Below are 27267 nucleotides of genomic sequence, written 5' to 3'. Positions count from 1 at the left end.
TGGCCCCCCCCCCCCCCCCGTGTCACCACCCAGCATAGATACCTACCTTGCTTGGCCCTCCCTGTGAGTTGAGAACTGAATTATTTAGGAAGAAAAGAGAAGAGGTGGACTCACCTTTAAGATTGTCCCCTCCCCACCCTTACTTTAAAAAAAAAAAAAAAATCCAAATAATCTGTTACTTACTGCAGACTTGGAATTTCAAGAGACCTGGCTTCAAAGTCTTGTCCTTTTTCATTAAGCTGTGCCATCATCTATTTGTTAAATTCTTCAATTCTTTTTTTTTTTCTTAAGATTTTTTATTTATTTGACAGAGAGAGAGAAAGCATAAGGAGGGGGAGCGGGAGAGGGAGAAGCAGGCTCCCCGCTGAGCAGGGAGCCTGATGCAGGACTCGATCCCAGAACCCTGAGATCATGACCTGAGCTGAAGGCAGACGCTTAACCATCTGAGCCACCTAGGCTCCCCTCTTCAATTCTTTTTTTAAAAAAAGATTTATTTATTTATTTTGAGAGAGAGGGAGCGAGCATGTATAGGCGTGCAAATGGGAGGAGGGGCAGAGGGAGAAGGAGAGAGAAACTCAAGCCGACTCCATGCTGAGCATGGAACCCAACCTGGGGCTTGATATGACCCTGAGGTCATGACCTGAGCCAAAACCAAGAGTCAGATGCTCAAGCGACTGTGCCACTCATGCGTCCCTAAATCCTTCAATTCTTTTTTTTTCTTTTTTTAAAGATTTTATTTATTTGACAGAGAGAGAGACGGTGAGAGAGGGAACACAAGCAGGGGGAGTGGGAGAGGGAGAAGCAGGCTTCCCGCCAAGCAGGGAGCCTGATGTGGGGCTTGATCCCAGGACCCTGGGACCATGACCTGAGCCAAAGGCAGACGCTTAACGACTGAGCCACCCAGGCACCCCTAAATCCTTCAGTTCTTAAAATGAAATTGGTCTACATCTGTGAAGATGTAAGAACCTGAAAAATTGAACCCTGTTGTAAAGGGCATGTCTTCTAGAAAGCAGAAGTTTTAATGCATGCTCCCATTTGCACATATTCATCTTAGCTGTGTGTTTGTGTGTGTGTGTGTGTGTGTGTGTGTGTGTGTGTGTGTGTGTGTGAGAGAGAGAGAGAGAGAGAGAGAGAGGAGGGGGAGAGAGAGAGAGGGACAAAGAGAAGAAAATTTTGAAAGTTGGGGTGAGTAATTTGTAAAGGCCTCTCTGTGAAGAGGCCTTTTTTTACGCAGTTAAAAAATTTCTAGGAAACTCCTTCTTTTTGCCCCAAACCAGGTTATGGATTAAGTAGTCTCTCCCAGTGTGCCAAAAGGGCCTACTAGTCTGGCGTCTGAGAGTTCTTCAAGGGCAGGACTGTAGACTCCGTGAGAGCAGGTTGTTTGTGCCCAGCTCCAGCACTGTGCTCTACTGCATAGGAGACACTCAGTTGATACTAGTTTGCTAATTCTGGTTTGTACTGAGGCCTGACGCCAAAGTCCATGATCTTTCTAATATACCTCAGTATGTTCAGGACTAAGATGGGCTTTGTCCCCTTTTAGCTAGCAGTCTGATTAATCCCAAAGTCTAAGGGATTACCTAAGGGACCCCTAAGCACATATCTCCTGCCCATGTTGGAGTCTGTTATATATGACCTAAAGTAAGTGCTCATTCAGTTCACCTGTTGTAGTACTTTATTTTTCCCCAAGGACCCAAATGGGCAGTAGGTGGGGAGGTAATTCCATCGCTTGATGTTTGTATGATTTAGGGTACATTGCTTAGTTATCTGAGGTTCAGTTGCCTTATTTGTACAGTGGGAATTTTAATAGCTTCCTTACTGAGTTGTTGTGGGGGTTAAAAGAGCTGTAGCATCTGTAAAGGTGCCCAGTGCATGGCAGAGTAGCTGTGCTCAGTACAGCCGTTAGTTCACGTCTTTCTACTTAAGTTTAAGAGGTTCATTCAAGAATGTTAGAACGGCTGAGCCTACACTGTCCTAATGACATTTAGTCTTAATCTGTATCTTAAGACTAGCCTTACTTTTAATCGCCGCATGGTTATTAAACATTTAACAAAATTGCTTAACAACAAATACCCATTATTTAGATTTTGGTAGTTAATTTAATTTAGATCTGTTTTCCTGGAGTACTTCTTTGCCACTAGATGGTGCTTGTCTATGCATTTGTGAAGCTTTCCTTTATAAAGATACTATTTGGAGGAAAAACACATCTTGTTACCTTTGAGACTTACATTTGTGGTATTGATACTTATCCTCAACCTGTTGATTAGCTATTTTAAGATTAAACTGGGGGGTAGGGGCAAAAATTATTGGGAAATTCTTTTAGATCATTCTGTTTATTCATGTAATTCTCAAGTTTAAACAGAAGACATTGATTTAAAGAAGAATGAGATACGAAGAATGTGAGCAAACATGGTATTCTTATTTTTGAGATATACACAAAATTTAACCTAAGCTAATTAATGAATTAGTTAGAAATATCAATATAATAAAGCACTTTGTAGGTCCATGTATAATCCCCTCTTAATTTTCAATATGGTTAGAAAGACTTAGCTGATAGTTCATATTCAGATATATCAGTAGTGAATAGTTAACATCATATTCAACTCCGAATGCATATCATTTGAAGTATGGTGATTGTTTTAAAAATGTGAAGCATTTTCTGTATTACTTTCTGATAAAATTCAACACACATTTATCAAGCCTGCCTCACATGAGGTACAGAGATGAGAAGACATGGTCCCTTCCTTTCATGAAATCATGAATAATTAATTGTGTTTGACTGAGGTTATCTGCTATAATGGAGACTGGGTGGGATCAAAGGAAGGGATTCTGAGAATTTGTGGCATAAGACTGTTTTAGATGAGCTTCAGGGAACATCCTCTGATAGATTTCCTACCCATTGTGTTTTCCATGAATAGCTGAACATAACCAATTTGGGACCAAATACTTCGGTGAAAAATAATTTTAATCCTTAGAATTTCTCAGATAACATACAGAACATTTCTGGGCATGTGTGATTAGAGTCTATTATAATGGACTGCTTCTTCATCCTAACTATAAGTGGAAGGGAGGATAGAGGACAGAATTTAGTGACAAACTGGGAGTTGGTGTTAGTAAACCAGAGTTAGTAAACTGAAAGCTAGTGGTTATGTGGGGTAAGGGGTTTTAGTTGTAAGCAATAGAAACTAATCCTAGCCAATTTAAGGAAAAGTGAAAATTTTCAGAATCAAATGAAAAGGTGAATTAGATTTCAGAAAGGACAAAATATCTCCAGGGATCTAGGTAGCAGGAACTAATGGATAGTTTTCTCAGATGCTATGAATGAATGAATTCTAGCTACTTCAATTTTTTTTTTAACTTGCTGCTAGATATCAGATTCTTTGGAGAGAACATCCATGTACCCATCCCAGTTGGCATCAAATGAGATGGGGAAGTCTAGTTTCAGGGGAAGGAGGAGCAGGTTTTGGGGAAGACTAGTTTTGGATATGTTCGGTTGAGATATGTTCAGTTGAAGATATTTAGACATTTAAATGGAGATGTCAGGTGGATAGTTGGATATTTGAGTCTGGAGATAGAGATAGCTTTTGGACACAATTTATAGGTAGTATTAAAAGCCACAAGATTAGATAAGATCACTAAAAGCGAGAGTATAGGTAGAGAAGAGAAGAAGCTCTAGATTGAGTTCTGGGGCTTTCCAACTCCAAGAGGTTGGGAAGAAGAGCAAAGGAGACTGAGGATGATTAAGAACTTCTTCTGCAGTTGAGCCTTTTACTGAGAATTGGTGTGGACATTCTCATCCTCTTAGCCCTTTCAAATGGTCAGTCTATCCACATTCTCCAATCTTTCGACTTCCTAGCCACCAGTCCTTTAGTATTACTCCTTTCAAGTCCTTGATTATTCAGCAGGACATTAGCCACTGCCCAGGAATTTATGTAAGATTCTGAGTCTAGGCCTTCTCTTCTTGCAAAGTGAACAAACGTATTATTTGGAATTCAGCCTTCCTAGAGAATTCTTCTTCATTATCCTCATAGTCACCTCAACGAAGGGCTATAAGCTATAAATGAGTGGTAGCATGTTATGTGCAGCCATCTAAATGGGTTTGGTATTTTTGGATATTTCTCATCCTGAGGCATTTAACTGGGTTCTAGGGGAGTCCCCATGAAGCTGGGATATGCTTGAGGGATATGAGGCCATTGGCAGGAGTGACTCACTGGGAGCATGCATCCTGTCTTGCACCCTCCTCAGGCGTTTGGACTTGCTGTGGCATCACTGGCCTGGCTCTTCCAGGCTGCAGCAAGAACCCTGCTCCTCCTTGGATGTTCTATCCTTGTCACTGAAAATTGGCCTCTGCTTTGGGTTCTTGACTCTGCACCACCCCCTTGAACTTTGTAAATCTTATTTCCCATAAGATTGCTCTTGGCACTCAGTTCTGCAGATTCATTACTGACCTTACTACTTGCTCAGACAGACCTCACAGGAAGCCTGTCACCCAGCAGCTTCTCACTTCTGGAGTCAGTCTCTATCTGGTACTAGGAATCACCCCACCATGAGCACACTACTCTTTTCTTATTTTCCAGAAATTTCGTAGCCAGTCCTAATACCATGCGTTATTTTCCCCCTTTGCTGGTTTAGGGCTGCTGGCTATTTAAGCCCTGTGCTGATGTATAAAAATCCAAAGTACTTGAGATATTTTTATAATTCTATAGGAGGACTCATAAGTATTTTCCTGGATCAGTGCATATCCCAACATTATGAGTTACTTTGATCAGTCTGGTAGAGTGTTTATTTGGGTATATTGGAAGTGATATTGGTGGGAAATTAGGTTGCAAGTTTGTCCATTTTAATAAAATGGAATATTTATTGATATTTAGAAAGTGAGACTGAGGGGTATTTTCTCTTTAACTTCCTTTCATTAAACTGGTTCACTTGAGGCCAGTATTTTAGCTATCTGCAGTATTTTGTTTTTACTGTGTTTTTCTGAGTCTTGTAACATACTGTTGTGTGCAGATTTCATTGTTAAATTTACTTTAAATTTTCCTGTAAAGCAAATTGATTTTTGTGGACAAATGTATTCTAATAATATGAACACTAGAGGGCAGGCTTTAAAAGATAAGGCGGTAGATTTCTTCATTTCTTATTTTTAGAAATCTCTGTGATCACAGCTACTGAAATAATGGAGGCTAGTGATTAAAATGATTGTTGTACTAAAAGAACATATGAGGGGGGTAAGTTGTGATCTATGAAGTATACCAAAAATACTTTTAAATAATCAACAGAAGATAAGAATAGGCAATTCAAGTTACCTGAATTACCTGTCTACCTTGCCTCAGGTTGGATGCACTTCCAAAATGCACTCTCAAAATGACATGGTTGGGAACTAGTGCTGTGAAAACATTCATTATTTATTTATTTAGCAAATACTTATTGAGGGTCTACTATGCTTTAGGCTCCCTGGAGAACACAAAAATTATTTAGATACAGTCTTTGTCTTCAATGAACTTATTATCTAGTGTAGTACTATCCAATAAAAATATAATATATAAGCCACATTTGAGCCACATATGAAATATAAAATTTTCTAGAAGCCACATTAAAAAAGTAAAAAGAAACAGATGAAATTAATTTTGTGAATATATTTTATGTAACCCAATATACCCAAATTCTGTCATTTCAGCATGTACTGAATATACAAAATTATTAATGAGGTAATTACAATATATTTTTTTGTACTAAGAAATTCAGTGTGTACTTTATACTTCTAGCACATCTCAACTTGGATTGGCCACATTTCAGGTGCTCAATAGACACATGTAGCTAGTGGCTAGCTTTTTGCAGCTCTCCTCAGCATGCTCATCAGGCCGCATCCTGGGAATTGAGGTCATGGCCTCACTATCTTTATTGAAGTATCATTTATAGACTGAGAAATTCACCCATTGAAGTGTACAGTTCTGTCACCCCCTATTTAAAAATAGCATCTTTGGGCACTTGGGTGGCTCAGTTGGTTAAGCGACTGCCTTCGGCTCAGGTCATGATCCTGGAGTCCCGGGATCGAGTCCCGCATCGGGCTCCCTGCTCGGCAGGGAGCCTGCTTCTCCCTCTGACCTTCCCCCCTCTCATGCTCTCTCTCTCTCATTCTCTCTCTCAAATAAATAAATAAAATCTTTAAAAAAAAATAAAAATAAAAATAGCATCTTTTGGGGCACCTGGGTGGCTCAGGTCATGGTCCCAGGGTCCTGGGATCGAGCCCCACATTGGGCTCCCTGCTCGGCGGAAACCTGCTTCTCCCTCTCCCATTCCCTCTGCTTGTGTTCCCTCTCTCGCTATGTCTCTATCTCTCAAATAAATAAATAAAATCTTTTAAAAAAAATAGCATCTTTTTTGCCCCCCAAATATATGTCTTATATATTTATATATTATATATATGCATATATATGCGTGTGTATATATATATATATGCATTGTGTGTGTGTATGTATATATATATATATATATATATATATTTTTTTTTTTTTAGAGGGGAGAGGGGCAGAAGAAGAGGGAGAGAGAAAGAATCTTAAGCAGGTTCCATGCCCAGTGTGGAGGCCCACACGGGGCTTGATCTCACAACCCTGAGATTATGACCTGAGCTGAAATCAAGAGTCAGATGCTTAACCGACTGAGCCACTCAGGGGCCCCGAAAATACATATTTTAAAATACCTTTTTAAAATTTTTATTGTCTCTGTGTCTTCCATGTGCCTTTTTGCTTAAGTGTCTTGTTTGTTGTTTTTGTCACTTTTCTGTTAGAAATTTTCCTTATGTGTCTGGTGATCCTTGACAGAAAATTGAAAGCGTGTGTGTGTGTGTGTGTGTGTGTGTGTTGTCTTCAAGCGTGGGGAGGTTGGTGATTGTTTAACATTTGTCTTTACTGTGACTGAGCAAGCAAAAATGAGTAATTTCTCTTTCAACTTTCTTTCTCCAGTTTGGATCCGTTTCTTTCTAGTCTGAATAAACTCATCCCTTTGACTTTTGTTCCGCATACTCACTGTGTCTGTGCCTGCGAATCCCCTTCCTCTAAGGGTTTATCTTGTTTTGTTTTCTTCTGGTGTGTATACACATGGGGAAACAACCTTTTTAAAAAAAAAGTTACAGTGATCTAGGTTGTTACACTTGCATTAAAATAAGAAAGGAAGGTAGAAAATAGGTGGACAGTTCCTTCCGTGTTGTATAGGTTGCCATGTAGAAGCGTAGGTTGAACTGTCTGTTCTATGCACTGTCCCCTAGAAAGCTACAGGGCTCACACCCTCACTTTTCAGGTTTCTAATCAAATATCACTTTCTTAGTTCAGCCTTTGTTGACCTTGAAAGTGGGAAATCCCTTTCCATACCCATCTGCATACTCTGGCACTCCTTGTACCCTATCCTTTGTTTTTTCTTTATAGCCCTTACCACCATCTGACATACTGTATACTTTACTCTATCTCCCCTGAATATGAGAGCAGAGATTTTTAAAGTAAAATTTTTATTGACTATAACATTCATATATAGGGAAGAGCAGAAACCATGAATATACAGTTCAATTAACTTTGAAGACATGGTACACACCTGTGTTACCGTCTCCCAAATTAGTAGGTAGAGCATTGTCCAGCACTCCAGAGGCCTTCCTCAAACCATTTTGTATCACTAACCCTGACCTAAACACCCTCCTCAAAGGTTACTACTCTCTCACCATGTATTAGTTTCACCTGTTTTGAATTTTATATAAACTGAATTATAGAGTACATATTCTTTTCTGTCTGGATTCAACCCCCCCAACATTTTATTTCTGAGTTTCATCTATGATGTTGCACCAGCAGTTTGATTATTTTCATTGCCATGTAGTACTTCCAATGGATTGTATGACCATAATTTATTTATCCTTTCTACTACTGATGCATATTTGATAGTTTCTGTTTGGAGCTGTTATAAGTAATTTGTCTTTTGTTTTGACAAAGCCTGAAAGGTTCCTAGGCTCCTACTTTTTCCATCCTGATACGTGCTTTCCCTGAGGCAATAAGCAGGGTTGACTACCTGCTTGAATTTGGGGAAGAGGAAATATTATCCAGTCATTTTTATATCTTCCACTAATTGAGCTCCTTGACAGCAGTAATCTTGACTTAATCATCTTTGAAACCTCAGTACCTTGAATGGGCCATGTGCATGGTAATCTAAAGACTGCTTCTGAGGGATTTCATAAACTTTTATTCTAAGAATGGATACTAGGGCTGGGGAGTAGAGTTTGTTTCGAAGGATCAGGGGTGAAATTGAGCCCTCCCATGTAGAACCTTTAAGCCCAACAATAGGAGGAATTCTAAATACATTGAAGATAGAAATTTGGCTAAGAAATTAGTGATACCCTTTGATTATATTGTAAAAGGTATTTTTAGATAGGAAAAGCAAGTAGAGGTATTAAATGAATTTTTTGCCTTAGTTAAGGCTGATGTCCTAATTTCTGAATTTTCTTTTTTTATTGTGTGTATATATCTCTCTATATCTCACCATATATCAAATTTACCATTTTAATCTTTGTACAGTTCTGTGGCATTAAGTGCATTCACATTGTTGTGCAGTGATTGACACTGTCCATCTCCAGGACTTTTTCATCTTCCTCAACTGAAACTTTACCCATTAAACACTAAAGCTGCCCATTTCTCTTACTCCTGGCCCCTGGCATCCACCATTCTGCTTTCTGTCTCTGTGAATTTGACCACTCTAGGAACCTAATGTAAAAGGGATCATACAATATTTGTCCTTTTGTGATTGGTTTATTTTGCTTAGCATAATGTTTTCAAGGTTCTAAACTTTAATTTGGAGCAAACAGATAGGAAGATGTTTTGGTCTTGATTAATAAATATATACTTAACTTTCTGGGATTCAAAGACATCTTTCTAAAAGTCAAAGACACTTAAGGACATAATTATTTGCCAAAATATATAATGTCTAATTGGCCAGTGATTTTTATATATAATAAGTAATAGAATCATTGACCAAGGAAGCAAATGTAATTCTCTGGGGGAATATAGCCTGATTTTTAAAAAAAATTATTTATTTATTTATTTAAAAGATTTTATTTATTTGAGAAAGAGAGAGGGAGAGAGAAAACGAGTGGGGGGAGGGGCAGAGGGAGAAGCAGACTCCCCGCAGAGCAGGGAGCCCTACACGGGACTCGATCCCAGGCCCCTGGGATCATGACCTGAGCTGAAGGCAGATGCTTAACCGACTGAGCCATCCAGGGGCCCTAGCCAGATTTTTTTTTTTTTAATTTTATTTATTTATTTTGAGAGAGAGAGAATGAGAGAGAGCAAGCACATGAGAGGGGGGAGGGTCAGAGGGAGAAGCAGACTCCCCGCCGAGCAGGGAGCCCGATGCGGGACTCGATCCAGGGACTCCAGGATCATGACCTGAGCCGAAGGCAGTCGCTTAACCAACTGAGCCACCCAGGCGCCCCCCTAGCCAGATTTTTATAATAGAATATATTAGATGTATCTGAGAAGGTCTGTTTACCATCAAACAAGAAAACAAGAAGAAACCAATGGATGTAGTGTTTTTAGATTAAGAGAAAAACTTTAGTGGTATTTTTATACCAAAGACTGCTAAGCTATTGAAATGCATTTAATGAGTTCATTAAAACATTAGAGGGAATACTTTGACATGGAAAAGATCTGTCTTAAGAACCACAATTGCAAAGGGAAATAAATATGTAGCTCTTAAACATGATGTGCTAATAGTGGTTTCACTGTAGGGAAATTGTTGCTGGGAATATATGTAATATCTTCTTTCCCCCTTTTAAATAAATGATTGGAGATAGCATAATGTACGAATAATCTTCTGTTTTCTCTTTCAAATTCACTTTTACTCTTCTATAACCTTACATTCTGCCATGGGTGGTGACTGATACAACTTTCTTAGTCAGATGTCTTGTCTTCTGTCTTCTGGTTGGATTTAGCCAGTGGGAAGAAGGCTGATTGGAGATTGGAAGACCTAGAGAAAGTGAATCATTTGGCTGTTTCCTTCCACCAAAACCATAGTATTTCCATGTGGTTTTTACTCTATCTGTATGGTTTTCACTTTTCTAGTCTGGTAACTCCCTCTTGCTCTTTTCATCCTGGGGATGGTAATGGTCTTTGGGTACTGCACAATCATTTGTGATTACCTTATACTCTTTCCACAGCACTGTAAATAATCCCTTTCTTAAACTCTCCTCAAAGTATTCTAAAATGGAGGTCTTATCAGTAATGTCCTTCAGCATTTCATAAAAATTTGATACACTATCTAATCATGAAAACTGGAAATATTTTTATATTAATGATAATAATGTAAAGACAGAGGAAAAACAGGGACCATTTATGACTCATGATCACAGGAGATCACTAAAGGTGAAGTGAGTCAAAACTAGAGCTAGCTAGACTTAGGATCGATAGCTCTTAGATTTTCCGGCTCTGTACAGATGTTAAAATAATACCAGATTTTATAGGTACATAATGTGAATTACTAACATCGAAAATCTGTTCTTATAATAAATCTTAAGTAAATAATGATCAAATAAAATGGAAAAAGTTTCTTAAGTTATTTTGTCAATATTATTATGTATTAACAAATACATTCCACTTCAGTGAAATTAGATTCAAAGGACTTACATCTTAGTATTTCACTGAGAATGTAAAAGATTCTAGGAATGTGTGTTTAAGGGAAAAAAAAAAAGAGGGGCACCTGGGTGGCTCAGTCGTTAAGCGTCTGCCTTCGGCTCAGGTCATGATCCCAGGGTCCTGGGATCGAGCCCCGCATCAGGCTCCCTGCTCTGCGGGAAGCCTGCTTCTCCCTCTCCCACTCCCCCTGCTTGTGTTCCCTCTCTCTGTCAAATAAATAAATAAAATCTTTGAAGAAAAAAAAAAGTGATATAGATACTATAGCTCTGGCTATAAGGTTTTTCTGTTTTGTAGCCTATGGTGTTGTGAATCTAGGATTCCTTTTCTGCACCAACTGATTTGAAAGACATTTGAATATGATTTTGAAAAATGCTGAAGAAGCTATTTGATGTTTGTTTTGTGCAGAAGCAGTGAAACTGGAACCTTATCTAGTGTGTATAAAAATCCGTGGGGATGATTGGAAAACTCTTCTGCTGCAAATGAATGGAAGGCAACAGGAGATGTAGTTTTGGTCAGCTGAACCTCACCCAGACAGTATTCACCTCTCTCTGCTTTAAAAGACAAATTAGTCAAACTGCTTGTATTATGTAGAAGAATGCATGTGTCTACAGAATATATTTCTAAACTTAAAGGCCACTTTCTACCTGAAAGAAAAAGGTAGAAAAGATACTACCAATGCTAAGTGCAGGTGAATGGTTTTACTGCTGTTTTCTGTTATGGTCCCTGGAGCACAGATCTGTTTTTCTGGAAAGGAACCTTTCACTTGGTAAGTGAGCTGGAACCAGAGGGTTTTATGTCTGTGTGAGTTACAGAAAGGACTAGTAGTTAGTGAAGGTGCTAGAATTGTAGATACCAAGTAACGATGTTTTCAAAAGCAATCCATGTGGGTTGTTGACAGCCTGGGCCAAGCTTGGGAGAAGGTACTTCTTGTGTAATTGTCATACTAACTGGAGACCATTTTTGATACAGTCTAGTGTTATTACGCTTTTTTTGGTAATTATGGGTAGTAGATTGATAGTTGCGTTAATGTCAATATAGGGGGTATATTAAAAAAGAAAAAGATAACCAATTTTCTTTATTTTTCCCCTCGATGCTATAGTAATGGTCCTTACCTTGTTTCTAGCAAAAATATAATCTGATGTTTTTATTTTGCCTAAAGATAAAATACAAATATATGGAAATCTGAAAAGATGTTATATGAACATACTTTCTTAAATATTAAAGTTTAAGTAATTTTAGTTGGAGATCAAGTAAGAATATCTATTTTGGGGGGAGGATTTCAAGTTGACAATGATAGAGGTCGAGGGAGTTAGCTAGAGTTCTTTGATCTTATTTTTGTATTAAACATTGGCTCAGAATTTTACTACTTCATCATGTTGCCCATGGTCTCTGGAGAGACACAATGAAATATTCAACTTGTTGAATCTCTTAATTCAGAAATATTTGTGTATATTGAAAAGAAATGAACAGTCTATAGACATTTTTTTTTTAAACTCTGGAAAGATAGGCATTTTAATAATTTAGAGTTCTTGATTGACTTTTTTTATGCCTTTTAACATAGAGTCCATCAAGATTTCATGAAAGTTTCTATCATAGTGTTCTGGTGTCTTTAACACATAATAAAGAATGCAATAAATGTTAGTTCTTGTCTTTCTTTTTCTTTGAAAACTTTCTTTTGTTGAAAATGTAAAACAAGTATTCCTAGAATAGCATTATATAATTTCGGCAGTTATATTTTTTGTCAATTCACACAAGAACATTTACACTCCAGTACTGAAATGAACTACCAAAAAGAATGGCTCAGTCCTTAGGCATTGACTCTAAGTTTAAAAGCTTTCTGCCTCCCACATACTTTTCCCCTAATTCTTTCAGTGGATCTAGGGGACTTGTGCAACCAAGTTTTTGTTCTGTGCTCAGAGAGAAAAATGTAGAAGCTAACATTGAACTATCCCCCAAATGACCTAAAGAATCTATGCCCTGTTAAGAAATCTGTCTCTGGGGCGCCTGGGTGGCTCAGTTGGTTAAGCGACTGCTTTCGGCTCAGGTCATGATCCTGGAGTCCCTGGATCCAGTCCCGCATCGGGCTCCCTGCTCGGCAGGGAGCCTGCTTCTCCCTCTGACCCTCCCCCCTCTCATGTGCTCTCTCTCTCTCAAATAAATAAATAAAATCTTTAAAAAAAAAAAAAAGAAATCTGTCTCTGAATAGGCATTTTCTAGTTGATGAATATCTGAAAATAGACTTTCGATTACAGAAATAAAACATTTTTCTTTTTTATAGTAATTTTTTATATTTAGTGTACTTATACTTTATGTCAAATGTTAAGGAATGTCTATGAGCCTTTGTAATTATCTTGTGATGTTTTAGAGATAAGTGCTTTAGTATAATTTAAAAATAGTACCCAATTTAAGAAAATACATAAGTTACAGTAAACAATTAAAAAGATGACTTATCTTTCATGGGCTATTTTGTGTAAAAGAAAACATTTATGATACTTTAATCTGCATTTCTATAAATGTAATTTGGGGTATTTTAGGTAAGTAGTGTATGGGAACCTAACATATTTTATCTTTTGATTTCCTGAGATATTTTTGTAACATGGCGATCTTTAAGTGTTTTGCTGCTGTATAATGCCTGGAAGTTCACTGGCCTCTGTATTTTGTTCCTTGTTATAGCATCTATCCTCAGTGTATGCTTTTTTTTTTTTTTTTCTTAAACACACATTCCTAGAATCTTTTACATTCTCAGTGAAATACTAAGATGTAAGTCCTTTGAATCTAATTTCACTGAAGTGGAATGTATTTGTTAATACATAATAATATTGACAAAATAACTTAAGAAACTTTTTCCATTTTATTTGATCATTATTTACTTAAGATTTATTATAAGAACAGATTTTCAATGTTAGTAATTCACATTATGTACCTATAAAATCTGGTATTATTTTAACATTTGTACAGTGCCAGAAAATCTAAGAGCTATCGATCCTAAGTCTAGCTAGCTCTAGTTTTGACTCACTTCACCTTTAGTGATCTCCTGTGATCATGAGTCATAAATGGTCCCTGTTTTTCCTCTGTCTTTACATTGATTATTATCATTAATATAAAAATATTTCCAGTTTTCATGATTAGATAGTGTATCAAATTTTTATGAAATGCTAAAGGACATTACTGATAAGACCCTATGAGATTTAGTTCCTTCTTTGTATATCACACTTCCTGCCCAAGTGCTGGTGGACTGTGGAAACAATGACTAACATGGATCACTGTTTTAAGATACAGTATGCTGAATTCCCAGACATTAATTTAAAAATAAATTATGCCCATGAAAAGTATGTAGGGCATGTTTCTGCTAAAAAAAAGGTCCTGGGAAAAAGTCCGAGTTGGATTGAGAAGATGGAGTACCATATAAAGAATGACTCAAAGGACAGATATTTATTATACTTTTATCTTTAATTTGGCATTTTACATATTCAAAAGCTGATGCATTTTGTTTGTTAAACATAAATATATAGACCATAAATAGAAATGTTTCAGAGATATTTTGTTATTTAAGCAAAAAAGTCAATAAGGGTAATTTAATTAATAATAAATACTACTAATTTCTGTTATTTCACCATTTATAAGGTGTTCTCAGACATGAAGTATGGTTAATAGGTTGCTGAGAGGTTCACATATTTCATGTTTGAGAAAACTGAGGTACCGCTCCCTGCAGCCTCTTGCAACTACCCTTCTCCTCCTCTAGGTACCTCATAAAAGTAGAATCATATGGTATTTGTCGTCCTGTGACTCGCTTATTGCACTTAGCATCATGTCCTCTAGGATCATCCATTGGAGCACATGTCAGAATTTCCTTCCTTTTTTCCACTGTATGCTTGTCCAGAAAACTCCAAAATGCTATATTATTCCTATTGCTTTGTACATTATTTTTTCAAACCTAACAGTGTTGCAGATATCTTTCCAAAGACATCAGTATTGATACACCATTATGTATATATCCTTTCCATGGCTACCAAGAATAGCATCCCTGTTCTACAGAAAGGGAAAGTGAGGCTTGGAGGTGTCTAACTTCCAGTTTATAAGCAGCAGTGTCAGAGACTAATCCAGGTCTGCTTGATTCTGCAGTCAGACTGCAGTGGTTCGTGTAGACCAAGGATGTGATTATTGTGGGAAAGTGAAGCAATTTTGAAGACAAATTTCTGTGGTGCTAAAGGACCTGATTGTATGCTTTTGTTGTGGGAAGCTCCACAACTTGGATATTTTATGGTTGCAGAAGGCACTAATGTCTGTCTCTAGAAACATCTTCCAAATGTTATACTGTATTGTATTTTCTCTTGATTCACTCATATCTGTGTTAAGACTGGATTATTTCTGAGACAGCTGCAGTTGTCCTGATCAGAAATGTATTTCCAACGGCCTTTCAAAAAGCCAGAGATAAAAGAGCAGAGAGGAAATTATCTGCCTCTTATCTGAAGGATAATGAAAAGTGAAAAAATGCTGAAACTCTCAGTGGGCTAGGTCAGATATCATGAGTAGTGTAGCTCATTACAAGCATTTTAGGGCTGGAAAAGACCACAGAAATAATCTAAAACTTACTATTAATTTCATAAATAAAGTACTGTTGTGGAAAGGCCAACCAAAGCAGTTAAACTGCCCAGTGAGGATTGAAATCTAAGTGTCTTGTTTCTTAAGAATTCTTTTTCAGCTATTGTTGGTGAACAGTGCCAGATTTTCTCATACCAAACTAGCTAGCTATTACTTGTATTTCATACTATAAGTGTACTTCATGTAAAGTTTTTTTGCTTATAGTATAATTGAGGAGATTTGGAAATCTTTACCAATGCTTTCCGTTTTTTATAGAATTTTTGAGGGCTAGACATGTATGTGGATTGGAAATGTTTTTGTTGTCCTTGAAAGTAGTTGATTTCTCACAAGTCATTTTAGCATTTACCACTAATTCTAATGTAAAGGGAATGAACAAAGTAGTGTGGGCTGTCAATACTCATGGTGTCATTAGAAGTGAAGGGGGCTGCGGTAAAAGTTTTCTTGAATCCCAGCCCTGAAGGAATCTATTACCTCTGTGAGTCTTGTTAATGGCAGAGACCTAATTGAAGATCAGAACTCTTTCAGAGAAAGGCCAGATCAACTATAGTAAAGGTTATAGAACAGGGGTTAGCAAACTGTAATCTGAGGTCCACCTGTCTGTATGGCTTGCAAGATAACAGTGTTTCTATAAAAAAATATTTTTAACTGATTAAAAAAATTCAAAAGAAGAAAAATACTTTATGATATATGAAAATTTAAGAAATCCAATTTCACGGTCTATAAGTAAAGTTTTATTGGAACACAGTTGTCCTCATTTGTTTATGTATTGTTTATGGTTACTTTTGCAATAAAGTGGCAGAGTTGAGGAGTTGTGACAGAGACTAGAAGGTCCCACAAAATCTAAAATATTTACTGTTTGGTCCTTTATAGAAAGAGTGTACTGACCCTTGTTATAAAACATCAAGAATGATTTATGTTTTGGAGTACCATGGATAATTCATGATTTTCTTGATAATGATAATTATCATGATAATTCATGATCTTCCAAAAACGAGCTGAATATTACCGTATTTCTTGAAGAATTTCTCCACTGGGTTTTTTTGTTTTCTTTGTTTTGCCTTCAGATTAACCCACAATAGTCCATTCATGACTGTTTTTCATGACTTTCTTTGCATATTTTCTACCAGTTCCTTTTGCCAGCTAGATGAACAGACTAAAATCACACAGGAAGGTCTGTGGTTTGCCTAAGGAAACTTTCTATAGAGGGATATGTCTGGCTTGGGTACCTCTCTGTCCTAGAAACATGGATTTTGATTGTGATCTTTCCACGAGAGCTATGATTCAAATGTATATACAGTGACCTTCATTTTAAAAGTGTAAAATGAACAAATATATTTATGGTTGGGTCCATATTGTGGGAGGAAAATCTTAATCTTTCATGTTTTTCTCAGGTATTTTAAAAACTTCAGTTATGTTTCTTATGACAGTTTTACATCGAGATTAATTAATGTATGTTCTTTTTTATTGGTTGGCCTTAAACACTTAAACCAATGTCTATTTTTACAGTCATCTTTCACTAGAGTAAAATAATCAGTGATTAGGTGACTATACCTCTTAAAAAGTTACTTTCTCCCCTCCTCCCGGTTGTGGTTACTTGACGTCAGCTCTCTTGGGGCTCCCATAAGGAAGGTGGCCCTGCTATGTTACAGGAGGTCTGAATCTTTCAGCCTCTGAGAGTTTGGTATCATACCAGCATTGCCACCATTCTTTTAAAGCATAACCAACAGGTGCTTTCTATCCAGAAAGAGCGCTCATCTGAAGGTTTGGAGTTTGGTAAGGTGGATCTTCAGTCAGGTTTCACTAGGCCTTTAGCCATAATACTGCTTTTGTGCTTGCCGGTGATTTTTAACTTTTGTCTTAGAGATTGTATAGCACTGGTCTGGGCCATGGTATTGAGTTGAGCAACTGAGTTCCCATCTTATTTCGTAGGGCTGTTTTGTGACCTGGTTGGTCCTTGATGGTCCTCTGTCTTAGCTTACTTACAAGTTTTGAGATATGGGGGTAGCTCACTCACAGGAGGAGTTGGTTTCACCCGTTAGAATCTTCTTCATTCAGAGAATCCTTTTTGCAGTGGAGCCTTCTCATATTATGGGGTAGGCCGTGAGGTAGCCTTGGGGTTTGATAAGTAAAGCCAAGGAAGAAAGACAGAGTATGAGAAGGAAATGCTGAAGCAGATGCAGGCTGGAGTGGGTGGTAAGAAGTCTGGGAGAGCAGCGACATCTTAGGTGAAATTTGTTCTGACTTAGACTAAGGGGAAGTTGGGACGAGGCATAACATTAAGGCATTTTGACTCAACTCTGAGTTGTTGGTGAGGAGGGTGAGAATAGAGACCAGAGGGAAAACCCCGTGTTATCATTTTTGCAATGTGGAAAAACAGGGTGAGCATTTATAATCTACCTCTGGGGTTTTAAAATGTGCAATAAAGTGAGTTATTGAATGGGTCTGAAATATGATGTAAATATTATGGTAAGATTATGGTTGTCAGGTTTAAGGGGGAAGAGTGAAGTAGGAGTCATGCTCTTTCTCCTTTTCGAGGGAGGGTGAAGGGCTATGGACTCACATATCAAGAACTATTCCAGGTAGGAAAGCCATGAAAAGGAGAGAGAGGAGAGCCCCTGAACTATCATCTACAGAAAACTTGGCACTCCCTGTCTAGGCCATCTCAGTCATGTCTTGGAAGGAGGAGTGTCTTTCAGAAGCTTTTTTTTTTTTTGGTGAGATTTTTTATTCATTGAGAGAGACGAATTGAGCGAGTGAGAGCACTAGCAGGGAGGAGGGGCAGAGGGAAAGGGAGAAGCAGACTCCCCGCTGAGCAAAATGCCCACCTTCCGGGTTTGATCCCAGGACCCAGTGACCGTGACCTAAACCGAAGGCAGATGCTTAACTGACTGAGCCACCCAGGCATCCCCAGAAGCTTTCTTGCTGGCACTCAGGGCTTGTTGTCTGAGAGGGCTGACCTTTACCCTGAACCAGTAGGCAGGGCCTCCCAACAGTTGTTTCTGTGGGTGTTTTGTGGGTATTTGCATTGTCTACTAACTCTTGGTTAGTAGAGTTACTGGGGGGCCTGTCTAGAGAGAAACAGTGTACCTGTAAACAGTTGGAGGCTCCCATGGAGCATCAGCCATTCAACGTAAATGCACTGGATTTGGACGATACACTGGCTCCCTGGTTTCCCACCCTCGAAGTGGGGCTGTTCCCAGAGCTCCAGCAGGATCTCAAAGGGGATGGTGTGGACTAGAGGAGGAGGAGCAGTTACCTGCAGGGAGTTACTCGAGTTTTCTTGTCCAGCTGTAATTGGTTTACAGTAGAATTCTAGATCCTTGGTGTTGAATTAGATTTTAAGGATCATCTAGTTCAACCTCCTCATTTTACCAGTGAGGCGAATGGACACCTACAGAGGTTCCAGGACTTAGGAAATGAGTGGCAGTGTTGAGCCTAGGCCTTAGGTCTCTTGATTCAGTAACTATGCTTCTTCCAGCTTCTTCCAGCCTGGGGCATGAAAGGTTAAATTATAGCAGGAATCTGACATGGGGTTCCTGGGTGCTGCTGAGTCAGTAAGTTGCAGTTAGGACAGTGATCCCTACCTGGGCCATAGGCTAGAACAGGTGATCTGAGAAGAACCTGTGACTTGGATGACTTGTTGCTACTTGTTGGAGAGGACGATGATGTAATTGTTGCAGGGGATGGTGTGGGGGGGGCTGCATCTAGACCTACCAGCGAGTCTCCTCTGCTGAGAGTGAGATGGGGAGAGAGAAGTTTCTTGGGGAGGAAGGTAAGGGGAACTAATTAAAGACCCTCCTCCCGAGTGACCTGTGAAGTTAGAGGAACTTGCTCAAACCCAGGCCAGGAAAGTGGTATATACTGTGACATTTGGAGAACTGAAAAGTAGAGAGGGACGGACTTGGTGGTTGCTGGGAGTGCCGGGAGTAGTTCTGGCCCTTTTATGGTTATAGTGTTCTGCACTTGAGTGCTTATTTCTGCTTAACTGGGTAATACAGCTCTCATTTTAAGCTGTCACAATGGCTTTGAACATTACCTCTTTCATTCTGGTTCTGTTTAGTTTTTCCATATGTTGAAATTGAACATAGACCATAAAAGAATGTTTGTTAACTCTGAACTGAAGTATTTGGGAAATTGCAGGATTGGTTTTATTGGAAAGAATGATCTTAGTTTTTGGAAATGTTTTTTCTTGTTTTGCTTCCATTTGTTGATCACCTGCTCTGTAGAGGCAGAGTCTCGTAGGACTCTGAGCTGGGCTGCTTCGGTTGAACCCTGGCTCTGCTCTGTTCAGTGTATGATCTTAGTTAAGTGATTATTTACCCTCCATGCCTCAGTTTCCTCATTTCTAAAATGAGGACAATACCTTACAAGATTGTTGTGAGGGTTAAATAAGTTAACACATGATGTAAGACAATGCCTGGTACACATTAAGTGCTACTTACACATTAGCTCTGTATTTACATAAATAAAGTCATTGACATAGGCCCTTTGTCAATTTATGAGCCAACAGAGGCTCAGAGGATTTAAAAACTTGCCTAAGATAATCCAGCTAATAAGTGGCTAAGGTGTGACTTGAACCTTCCCTGTCTGACTCAAAGCCTGGCTTTTAACCACTCTGCTAGCTTTTTGAGGTGTGGCAAATCACTTAACTGTAGATTGTAGGTCTTTAAAAATTTATTTTTTTATTGGAGTATAGTTGGCATATAATGTTACATTAGTTTCAGGTGTTGAATATAGTGATTCAACTTCTCTATATATTATGTTACGCTCACCACAAGTGTAGCTAACATCTGTCATCATACAGTGCTACGATAGTATCATTGACTGCATTCCTTATGCTGTGCCTGTTGTTCCCGTGACTTATTCATTCTATAACTGGATGCCTGTATCTCCCATTCCCCTTCCCCTATTTTACCCATCTCCCTCCACCTTGCCCCCACAACCTTCAGTTTGTTCTCTGTATTTACAGGTCTGATTCTGCTTTTTGTTTTCTTTATTTATTCATTTGTTTTGTTTTTTATATTCCACATACAAGTGAAATCATATGGTATTTGTCTTGACTTATTTCACCACTTAGCATAGTACCCTCTAGGTCCATCCATGTTGTCATAAGTGGCACAATCTTACCCTTTTTAAGGCTGCGTTGTGTGTGTGTGTGTGTGTGTGTATAACATGCATACTACATCTTCCTTATCCATTCTTAGGTGGCTTCCATATCTTGGCTATTGTAAATAATGCTGCATGAACATAGGGGTGCGTATATCTTTTCCAGTTACCGCTTTTGTTTTCTTTTGGCAAATACCCAGTAGTTGTAATTATTGGATCATATGGTATTTCTATTTTTAATTTTTTGAGAAACCTCCATACTGTTTTCCGCGGTGGCTGTACTGATTTACATTCCCACCAGCAGTGCACGAGGGTTCCTTTTTCTCCACATTCTCAACACTCGTTATTTCGTGTCTTTTTGAGTTAGGCTATAGATTGTGGATTTTATAGCTGTTTGCCCACCTATCCATCTGTCTTGTACCTTCTAGTTTGGATTTTTTATTATGTTCTCATTTTGTCAATAAAATGCATTTCCTTAAAACATCTGTAATTTCAACAAGAATTATAAAATATAAAGTTAGGATAAGAATAAAACAATTGCTCTTAAAATAATGCTACTCAAATAATTAGATAGGAATTTTTAAAAGCCAAGCTAACAGTTCCTAATTGTGAAAGGCATAAAATGTCATTTCATGTGACATCTGATAATGGCTATCAGTGTTTCCACACACTTGTAAGTTTTGTGGAAGTTAAGACAGTTACTATTAGGCATTTCGAGTTTACCATTTTAAAAACAATTATGGCATTACTGTTTTAACCATGTGCACATCTTAATTACCAGGAAGAAACTATATCAACTTTTTATAGCTCATGGAAAGCGTTCTAATCTCTACTCTAGATTAAGATAAAGAGAATTAAGGCCTGAGAAGTGAGACAGGGCTGCTCAGCAGCAGTGGCAGGTGAGGTTGATGAGAATTAACAGCTTTTGACTGTTAGCAGAACGTGGTGTAATGGGATCTGCTTATGGTAGTGAAACATTGACTAGATGGCTGCTTGAAATGATGCTTTCTCATTTATTTCATAAAATTATTGGGGAGATCTGTTCAATGATGATACTGAGCCCAGAATTTTTAAGATTTCTGTAGGATACATACTTTTGATATTGAGTTGAAAATTAGAAATCATATTTATAGTATTGTCGATTTGTAATTATCTTATGGAGAAACTTATTCCAAGTAGCAAAATAAAAACAAAACAAAACCACTCTAAACAACCAACACCTTATCTTTCTTAAAGTAGCTGCAATTTGGGGGAGTATTTAATATATATATTATATATTATATATTATATATATATATCTAATATATATCTAAATTGGAAATTGTCCAGCCATTCAAGTTGCTCAAAAAACAAAAAAAGCTGATAAAGTGTTTTAAAGGTTATTTATTTATATCTTGTCTCTGGGCAATGTAAAAAATTGTATCAAGATGAAGTAGCCACTGTTAAAGTTTATTTAAAGTTTTAGCCAGGGATATGCTCAAGATCAAAACAATTGGCAATGAAGGAAAAGGTGGCTCAGGGTATGTGGCAATGACATTAAAGATTATGTCAGATGATAAGAGTCTGTCTCAGGAATGACCATATGTCCTTTCCATCTGACGTCTGTTTCAGGACTCAGACAAATGAGTCAAAGGTTTTAGATCTGCTTTGAAAAATTGTTCTTTCATCACCTTTATTAGGTTTGTTTACAAATTAATCCAGTGTGTTTCACATGGATCAAATGTGCATACATTCAAATGAATGGACATAATGGCAAAATTATATTCTTCTTAAAAATTTGGATAATTACTCCTTTCAGGTTATATGGGTTTGTACCATTGAGTACTAGGATGAAGTATAGGTATCTTGTGTGCTTTTCACTTAGAGAAAGAAGAGAATTTTACCCCCCCTAGTTTTAAACTAATAATACAGGAATGAAATGGGAAGAAATAACGGTTCTTTTCTTTTTTTTTTTTTTTAAAGATTTTATTTATTTATTCATTAGAGACAGAGAGAGAGAGAGAGGCAGAGGGAGAAGCAGGCTCCCAAGGAGCAGGGAGCCCGATGCGGGACTCGATCCCAGGACCCTGAGATCATGACCTGAGCCGAAGGCAGACGCTTAACCATCTGAGCCACCCAGGCGCCCAATAACGGTTCTTTTCTAAGAGAGACTTTTCTAAGATGACTTTAAAAGAACAGGCAGAGGAGAGCAGAGCCACGTCAGTTGTGGCTTGAGTTCGAGATAAGCAGAAGTGTGTGTGTACTTAACGTCACATGGCAGGAGGCTTTCCCCAGAGCAGTTTGCCTGTCCAGGGAGCTGTTTCATTTTGTGTCTGATAGAGCTGTACTTTGGAAAATACCCGCTTCCCTGCCTATTGCTTCATTATGGATTATACAGGTAAAATTAAATTTAAAATATTGTCCAGCCATGTAGAATTATTTAAAATAAAATATTTTGCATTTAAATTTAAAAATTATGTTGACTGTGTTTGTATTTTTAAAAATATGATGTATGAATTTGTTGTATGCAAATTTTGGTTAATTTAGGATAAGCACTTAAGGGACTTTGTCAGATATACCCTTGTTTTTTCTATTTCAGTTTGGGTCATAATCAAACAGACTTAAAATAAAATGCAATCCATAATTAATTCTCATGCCTCCCCTCTGGGCCAGAAGGTTTAGAGGACAAACATTTGAGTTCAGATTATGCCACACAGAGAATAAAATATAGACACCGTCTACAGAGAGCTTCTGGTTTCTAGAAAATATTTTTGGCATTGTGATAGTCGTTTCGTGCATGTGTGTGGCTCAGTCTTTTAGATAGAGTTGACATCATCTGGTAATTGGAGAATTTCAGTTTTTATCCCAAATTTTCTGAGTATTAATGTGTCCAGAAATTTCGGATGAATAACTAGCCTCTTTCTTTTTTAAACTGCATAACCTTGTTCCCAAATTCTAGTTTCTGAATGGTAAATTGGTACAGGTTTGGAAATAAAGTTAAGGTTAGACTAACCATGGTTGCTGGTTGCTTGGTGAATAAGTGGGGGATTCCCTTGGATCAGGTGGGTGAAAGTGGGATTAGGAGGTGAGGTGATGGTAAGGAGGACAAGACATGAGTCTTTGCCAAAATTTATGAGCAAATTCAAAAATTAATCACCTTAATTCAAAATTTATTATTACCTTAAATTTGAACTTTTGGGTAATGGTAACACTGTTTTCTGACAGATTCCTTTTAAACTAAAGAACATAGGCTTTGGAAGATTTTCCATCAGGGCAGAGACCCACCTTGCATACCCAGTATAATGACAAAATCCCAGTGTGCATTCAGATTAAGCTCTACTTACATTCTCTATAAATGATCCCTTTTGATGTGTGTGTGTGTATCTTTGACAATATGGTACCAATTGTAAAATTTTTGTGAGATTAAGAATTTAAAATGTAACTTTTAGGAGCTTGTTATGTAAAGGACTTTGTGGAAAATACTTTTTGAAGATAAAACATTTTAAAATAATTGCCTCAAATCTTTTTTTCTATAGATCCATATTTTCTTGTTTTAGTGTTTCTTTAAAGCAAGTATAAGTGTGTGTGTGTGTGTGTGTGGTGTGTATATTTGGAATTTTTTTCATAAGATTAGTGTACCAGAATTTTTTTTTTTTTAAAGATTTTATTTATTTGACAGAGAGAGAGATAGCGAGAGCAGGAACACAAGCAGGGGGAGTGGGAGAGGGAGAAGGAGACTCCCTGCCGGGCAGGGAGCCCAATGTGGGACTCGATCCCAGGACCCTGGGATCATGACCTGAGCCGAAGGCAGACGCTTAACGACTGAGCCACCCAGGCGCCCCTGTACCAGAATTTTTGTTTCACAGCTCTGAAATAAAATAGACTTACCTTTTAGAAGGCTAACTCTATGTGTGTTATTCTGTAGAAGCAGAAAGGGACACACTTTATAGCCAAATGCAAAGAACTGAAATTTCCAAAAGCTTACAGGGAGCTTTACTATGAGTATGTTTTCAATTAGAAATTTGTACCTATTTTCCAAAGAACAGAATCATTGATTCTTTCATTTTTCTATAGTTTATATATTGCCACTAAACCACTTCTATGTTGTTTTTAGATAATACTTTATAAACATATAGGTGGTATTCCAAAAGACACACAACTTTAACATGCTAAGTAGACATCAGGAGGAATACTAAGGAAACTTTAGTGTGAACAAAGGCTCCAGGGAAATTCCAGATACGACACTTTCAAAATTAGTTATTGTGCATACTCTAGGGAGAATATGTGGTTTAAGTTCATACAACATTAATAGATAAATTAATTTAGTTTTCTGATGTGGTAGGAAGCTATTTTGGATGTTGTCTTCTATGGTGATTTTTATAAACATTTACATAATTGCAAATATAGATATATTTACTCTAGTAAACTGCAAAGAGAAGAACGCATATGTTTTCAGTTCATGGGAGAGTGAATTTTTTTGGATTTGAAAAGAGAATTTATTTTACTGTCAGCACAGTTCATGAAGCATAACCACTTTGTACTTAATGACATTATCATAGCACTGAAGGGGTTATCATGCAGTAGAAAATGATTCTTAATGACTCAAGAATAGATATATTTATTTATTTTTTCTTGGACTGCTCTTTCTCCCACAGGGTTTCCATGTCATCCATGTGGTTTCCTTTCAGTTTTTTCAGTTCTCTGTTGAAAATGTCATCTTTTAAGGGTAGCATTACCTGACAGTTTTAGCTGAATAACCCTCAATTTCAGTCACTCCTCAGCCTCGAGTTCCTCATACCTTTCTTTATAGCACATGCCACCCCTGACATATTACATATTTGTTTGTCTCACCCACCAGACTATGAGCTCCGTAGAGGAGGGGTTTGTTCTTGGCTGTACCCCTGGAGTGCAGAATGGCAGGCTCCCAGGAAAGAGTTGTTGAGTGATTTATGAGTGGGGTTTCCTCTAAAAATGACTGTTGACTTGGGTTTAAGATTTTCCCTACTATCTCTCTTTATCAACAGTGTTCTCATCTAACAATGATGATTTTGGCCACTAAATTATTTTGAATATTGATCTTTCCTTTCATTGCTCATTTTATCCTGAAATTAACAATACTCACTTTACTAATTAAGATTGCCGGCAGATAGGCATAATTAAACAGAACTGGTAATTCAAAGATCACTTTGGTTTTGGAATGTATTATGTGATTTTTTTTGGAGGGGCATAGAAGATATCAGATCAGTTTTATTTCATTATATTTTCCTTAGGCAACACATGAAAATTTGTCTTCATTCTCTGAGCTCATGCCAACCGCCTAGAGGAGAGAATTAGAGCAGAATAAGGTTTTGGAATCCATTTTGTCAAAGATGGGCCTTCCCTGATATGGATTCCAACCTTCTAAAGTATTTAGAAATACCTCAGGCCTCCAGAGGTTATAGAAACCTCAGTAGGAGTCAGAGGTGGTCATTTGTGTCCAGTTTTGCTGGCAAGTGAGATACCTAATGTTTTTTAACATACTGACCCTGTTATAGTTCTCTAAAAAGTTGACATCTTGAAAAATATTGCCGCCTTTAACTTACTCTCAGAAGTCAGACCAAGCAGTAGGTTTAGGCACTCAGGAAAGTGCACTTATAGATGCATACATACACCTCATGTGTGAGTGAAGAAAGGAGCTACATCAATGACTTGGCAGAGCAGTTATTGCACATAGATTATGGCCTCGGATGGAAAATATCTCTTACCTGGGATCACTTTCTCATTCTACTTTTCCTCTTGCCTTTCTATTGGCCACATCCATCCACCTTTTGTGTGGCTATTCGTGTACAACATCTGGTATGCAATTTAAAATAGATCTTACGTAAGGTAATATTCTGGTTTCAATCCTTTTGAAGGGTATTGCCCTTTTGCACTTCCTACAGTTACATCTCAACACCATTATTGGTATTCTCCATTGGTTGTTGCCATGATCAATGATTTGAGAGGGATGCATTTTTCTTAATTCCTGCATATTTTCCACATAGTCCTCTGTCATTCTTAGCTTTCTCTGGTGACCTTTCTCTTTTAAGAATATTTTTCTCCACATTTTCAGTAGATTTCTATTTTCCTTGTTTTAGTGGATACCTTAAAATGTAATTTTAAGTATTTATTAGTTTTCAAGAAGCATTATGGAAGAGTGGTTAAGAGCATATACTTTGGAACCAGATGACCTAGGTTTGAATCTCAGCTTATCATTTGGTACTTGTGTGACCTTGGCAAATTATTTCACTCTCTATCAAATATGGACACTAAAGGTGTCTACATCTTAGGGTTGTTATAAAGATTCAATAAGTTAATACATGTAAAACTTCCAGAAAAGTACTTGGTACATCATGAATATTCAGTAAACATTAGTTATTGTTATTCTTTCCTACAACAAAATATTTGTTCTTTATCTTATATAGTATCATTGCACTTTCTTCATAATGGTTTAGCATTTTCAGTAAGCAAAGGTCAAATTACCTTGAATAAATTATGCTATATCCACACAATAGAATATTATGCAACCATTAAAAGGATGAGATGGATCTACATATACTGACCAGAAAAGCTATTAATGATATTTTTAGATGGTAGTTTGCAGTTCCACATTCATATCAGAATTTAATGTTTAGGGCATCTCGGTGGCTCAGATGGTTAAGCGTCTGCCTTTGGCTCAGGTCATGATCCCAGGGTCCTGGGATCGAGTCCCGCTTTGGGCTCCCTACTCCTTGGGAGCCTGCTTCTCCCTCTGCCTCTCTCTCTCTCTCTCTCTGTCTCTCATGAATAAATAAATAAAATCTTTTTAAAAAAAGAATTTAATGTTTAAAAACTATATTATATAAAAACATGTCTTTGTAAATGTAAGAAAATATTGGATATATACCTTGAATGAATGGATGGA

General features: G+C 37.6%; 1 protein-coding gene across 7 annotated transcripts in view; it reads left to right on the top strand.

Annotated features, from left to right (window-relative positions):
• Positions 1-27267, top strand: part of ST7 (suppression of tumorigenicity 7) — a 232255-nt gene that overhangs the window by 21879 nt on the left and 183109 nt on the right. The window contains exon 1 of one of the 7 annotated variants that reach the window (XM_081800213.1): positions 22520-22743. The exons of the other annotated variants lie outside the window; for them this stretch is intronic. Coding sequence (XP_081656339.1) covers positions 22731-22743 — 13 coding nt within the window. The 5' untranslated portion in view covers positions 22520-22730. Of the gene's footprint in view, positions 1-22519; positions 22744-27267 lie in introns of those variants that run through there. 7 annotated transcript variants of the gene reach the window in all.

This window comes from Leptonychotes weddellii, chromosome 12, assembly GCF_054177405.1.
Source record: "Leptonychotes weddellii isolate Sample4059 chromosome 12, ASM5417740v2, whole genome shotgun sequence".
Taxonomy (NCBI): Eukaryota; Metazoa; Chordata; class Mammalia; order Carnivora; family Phocidae; genus Leptonychotes; species Leptonychotes weddellii.
The sequence above is the reverse complement of the archived record's forward strand: the minus strand, read 5'-3'. Positions and strand labels throughout refer to the sequence as shown.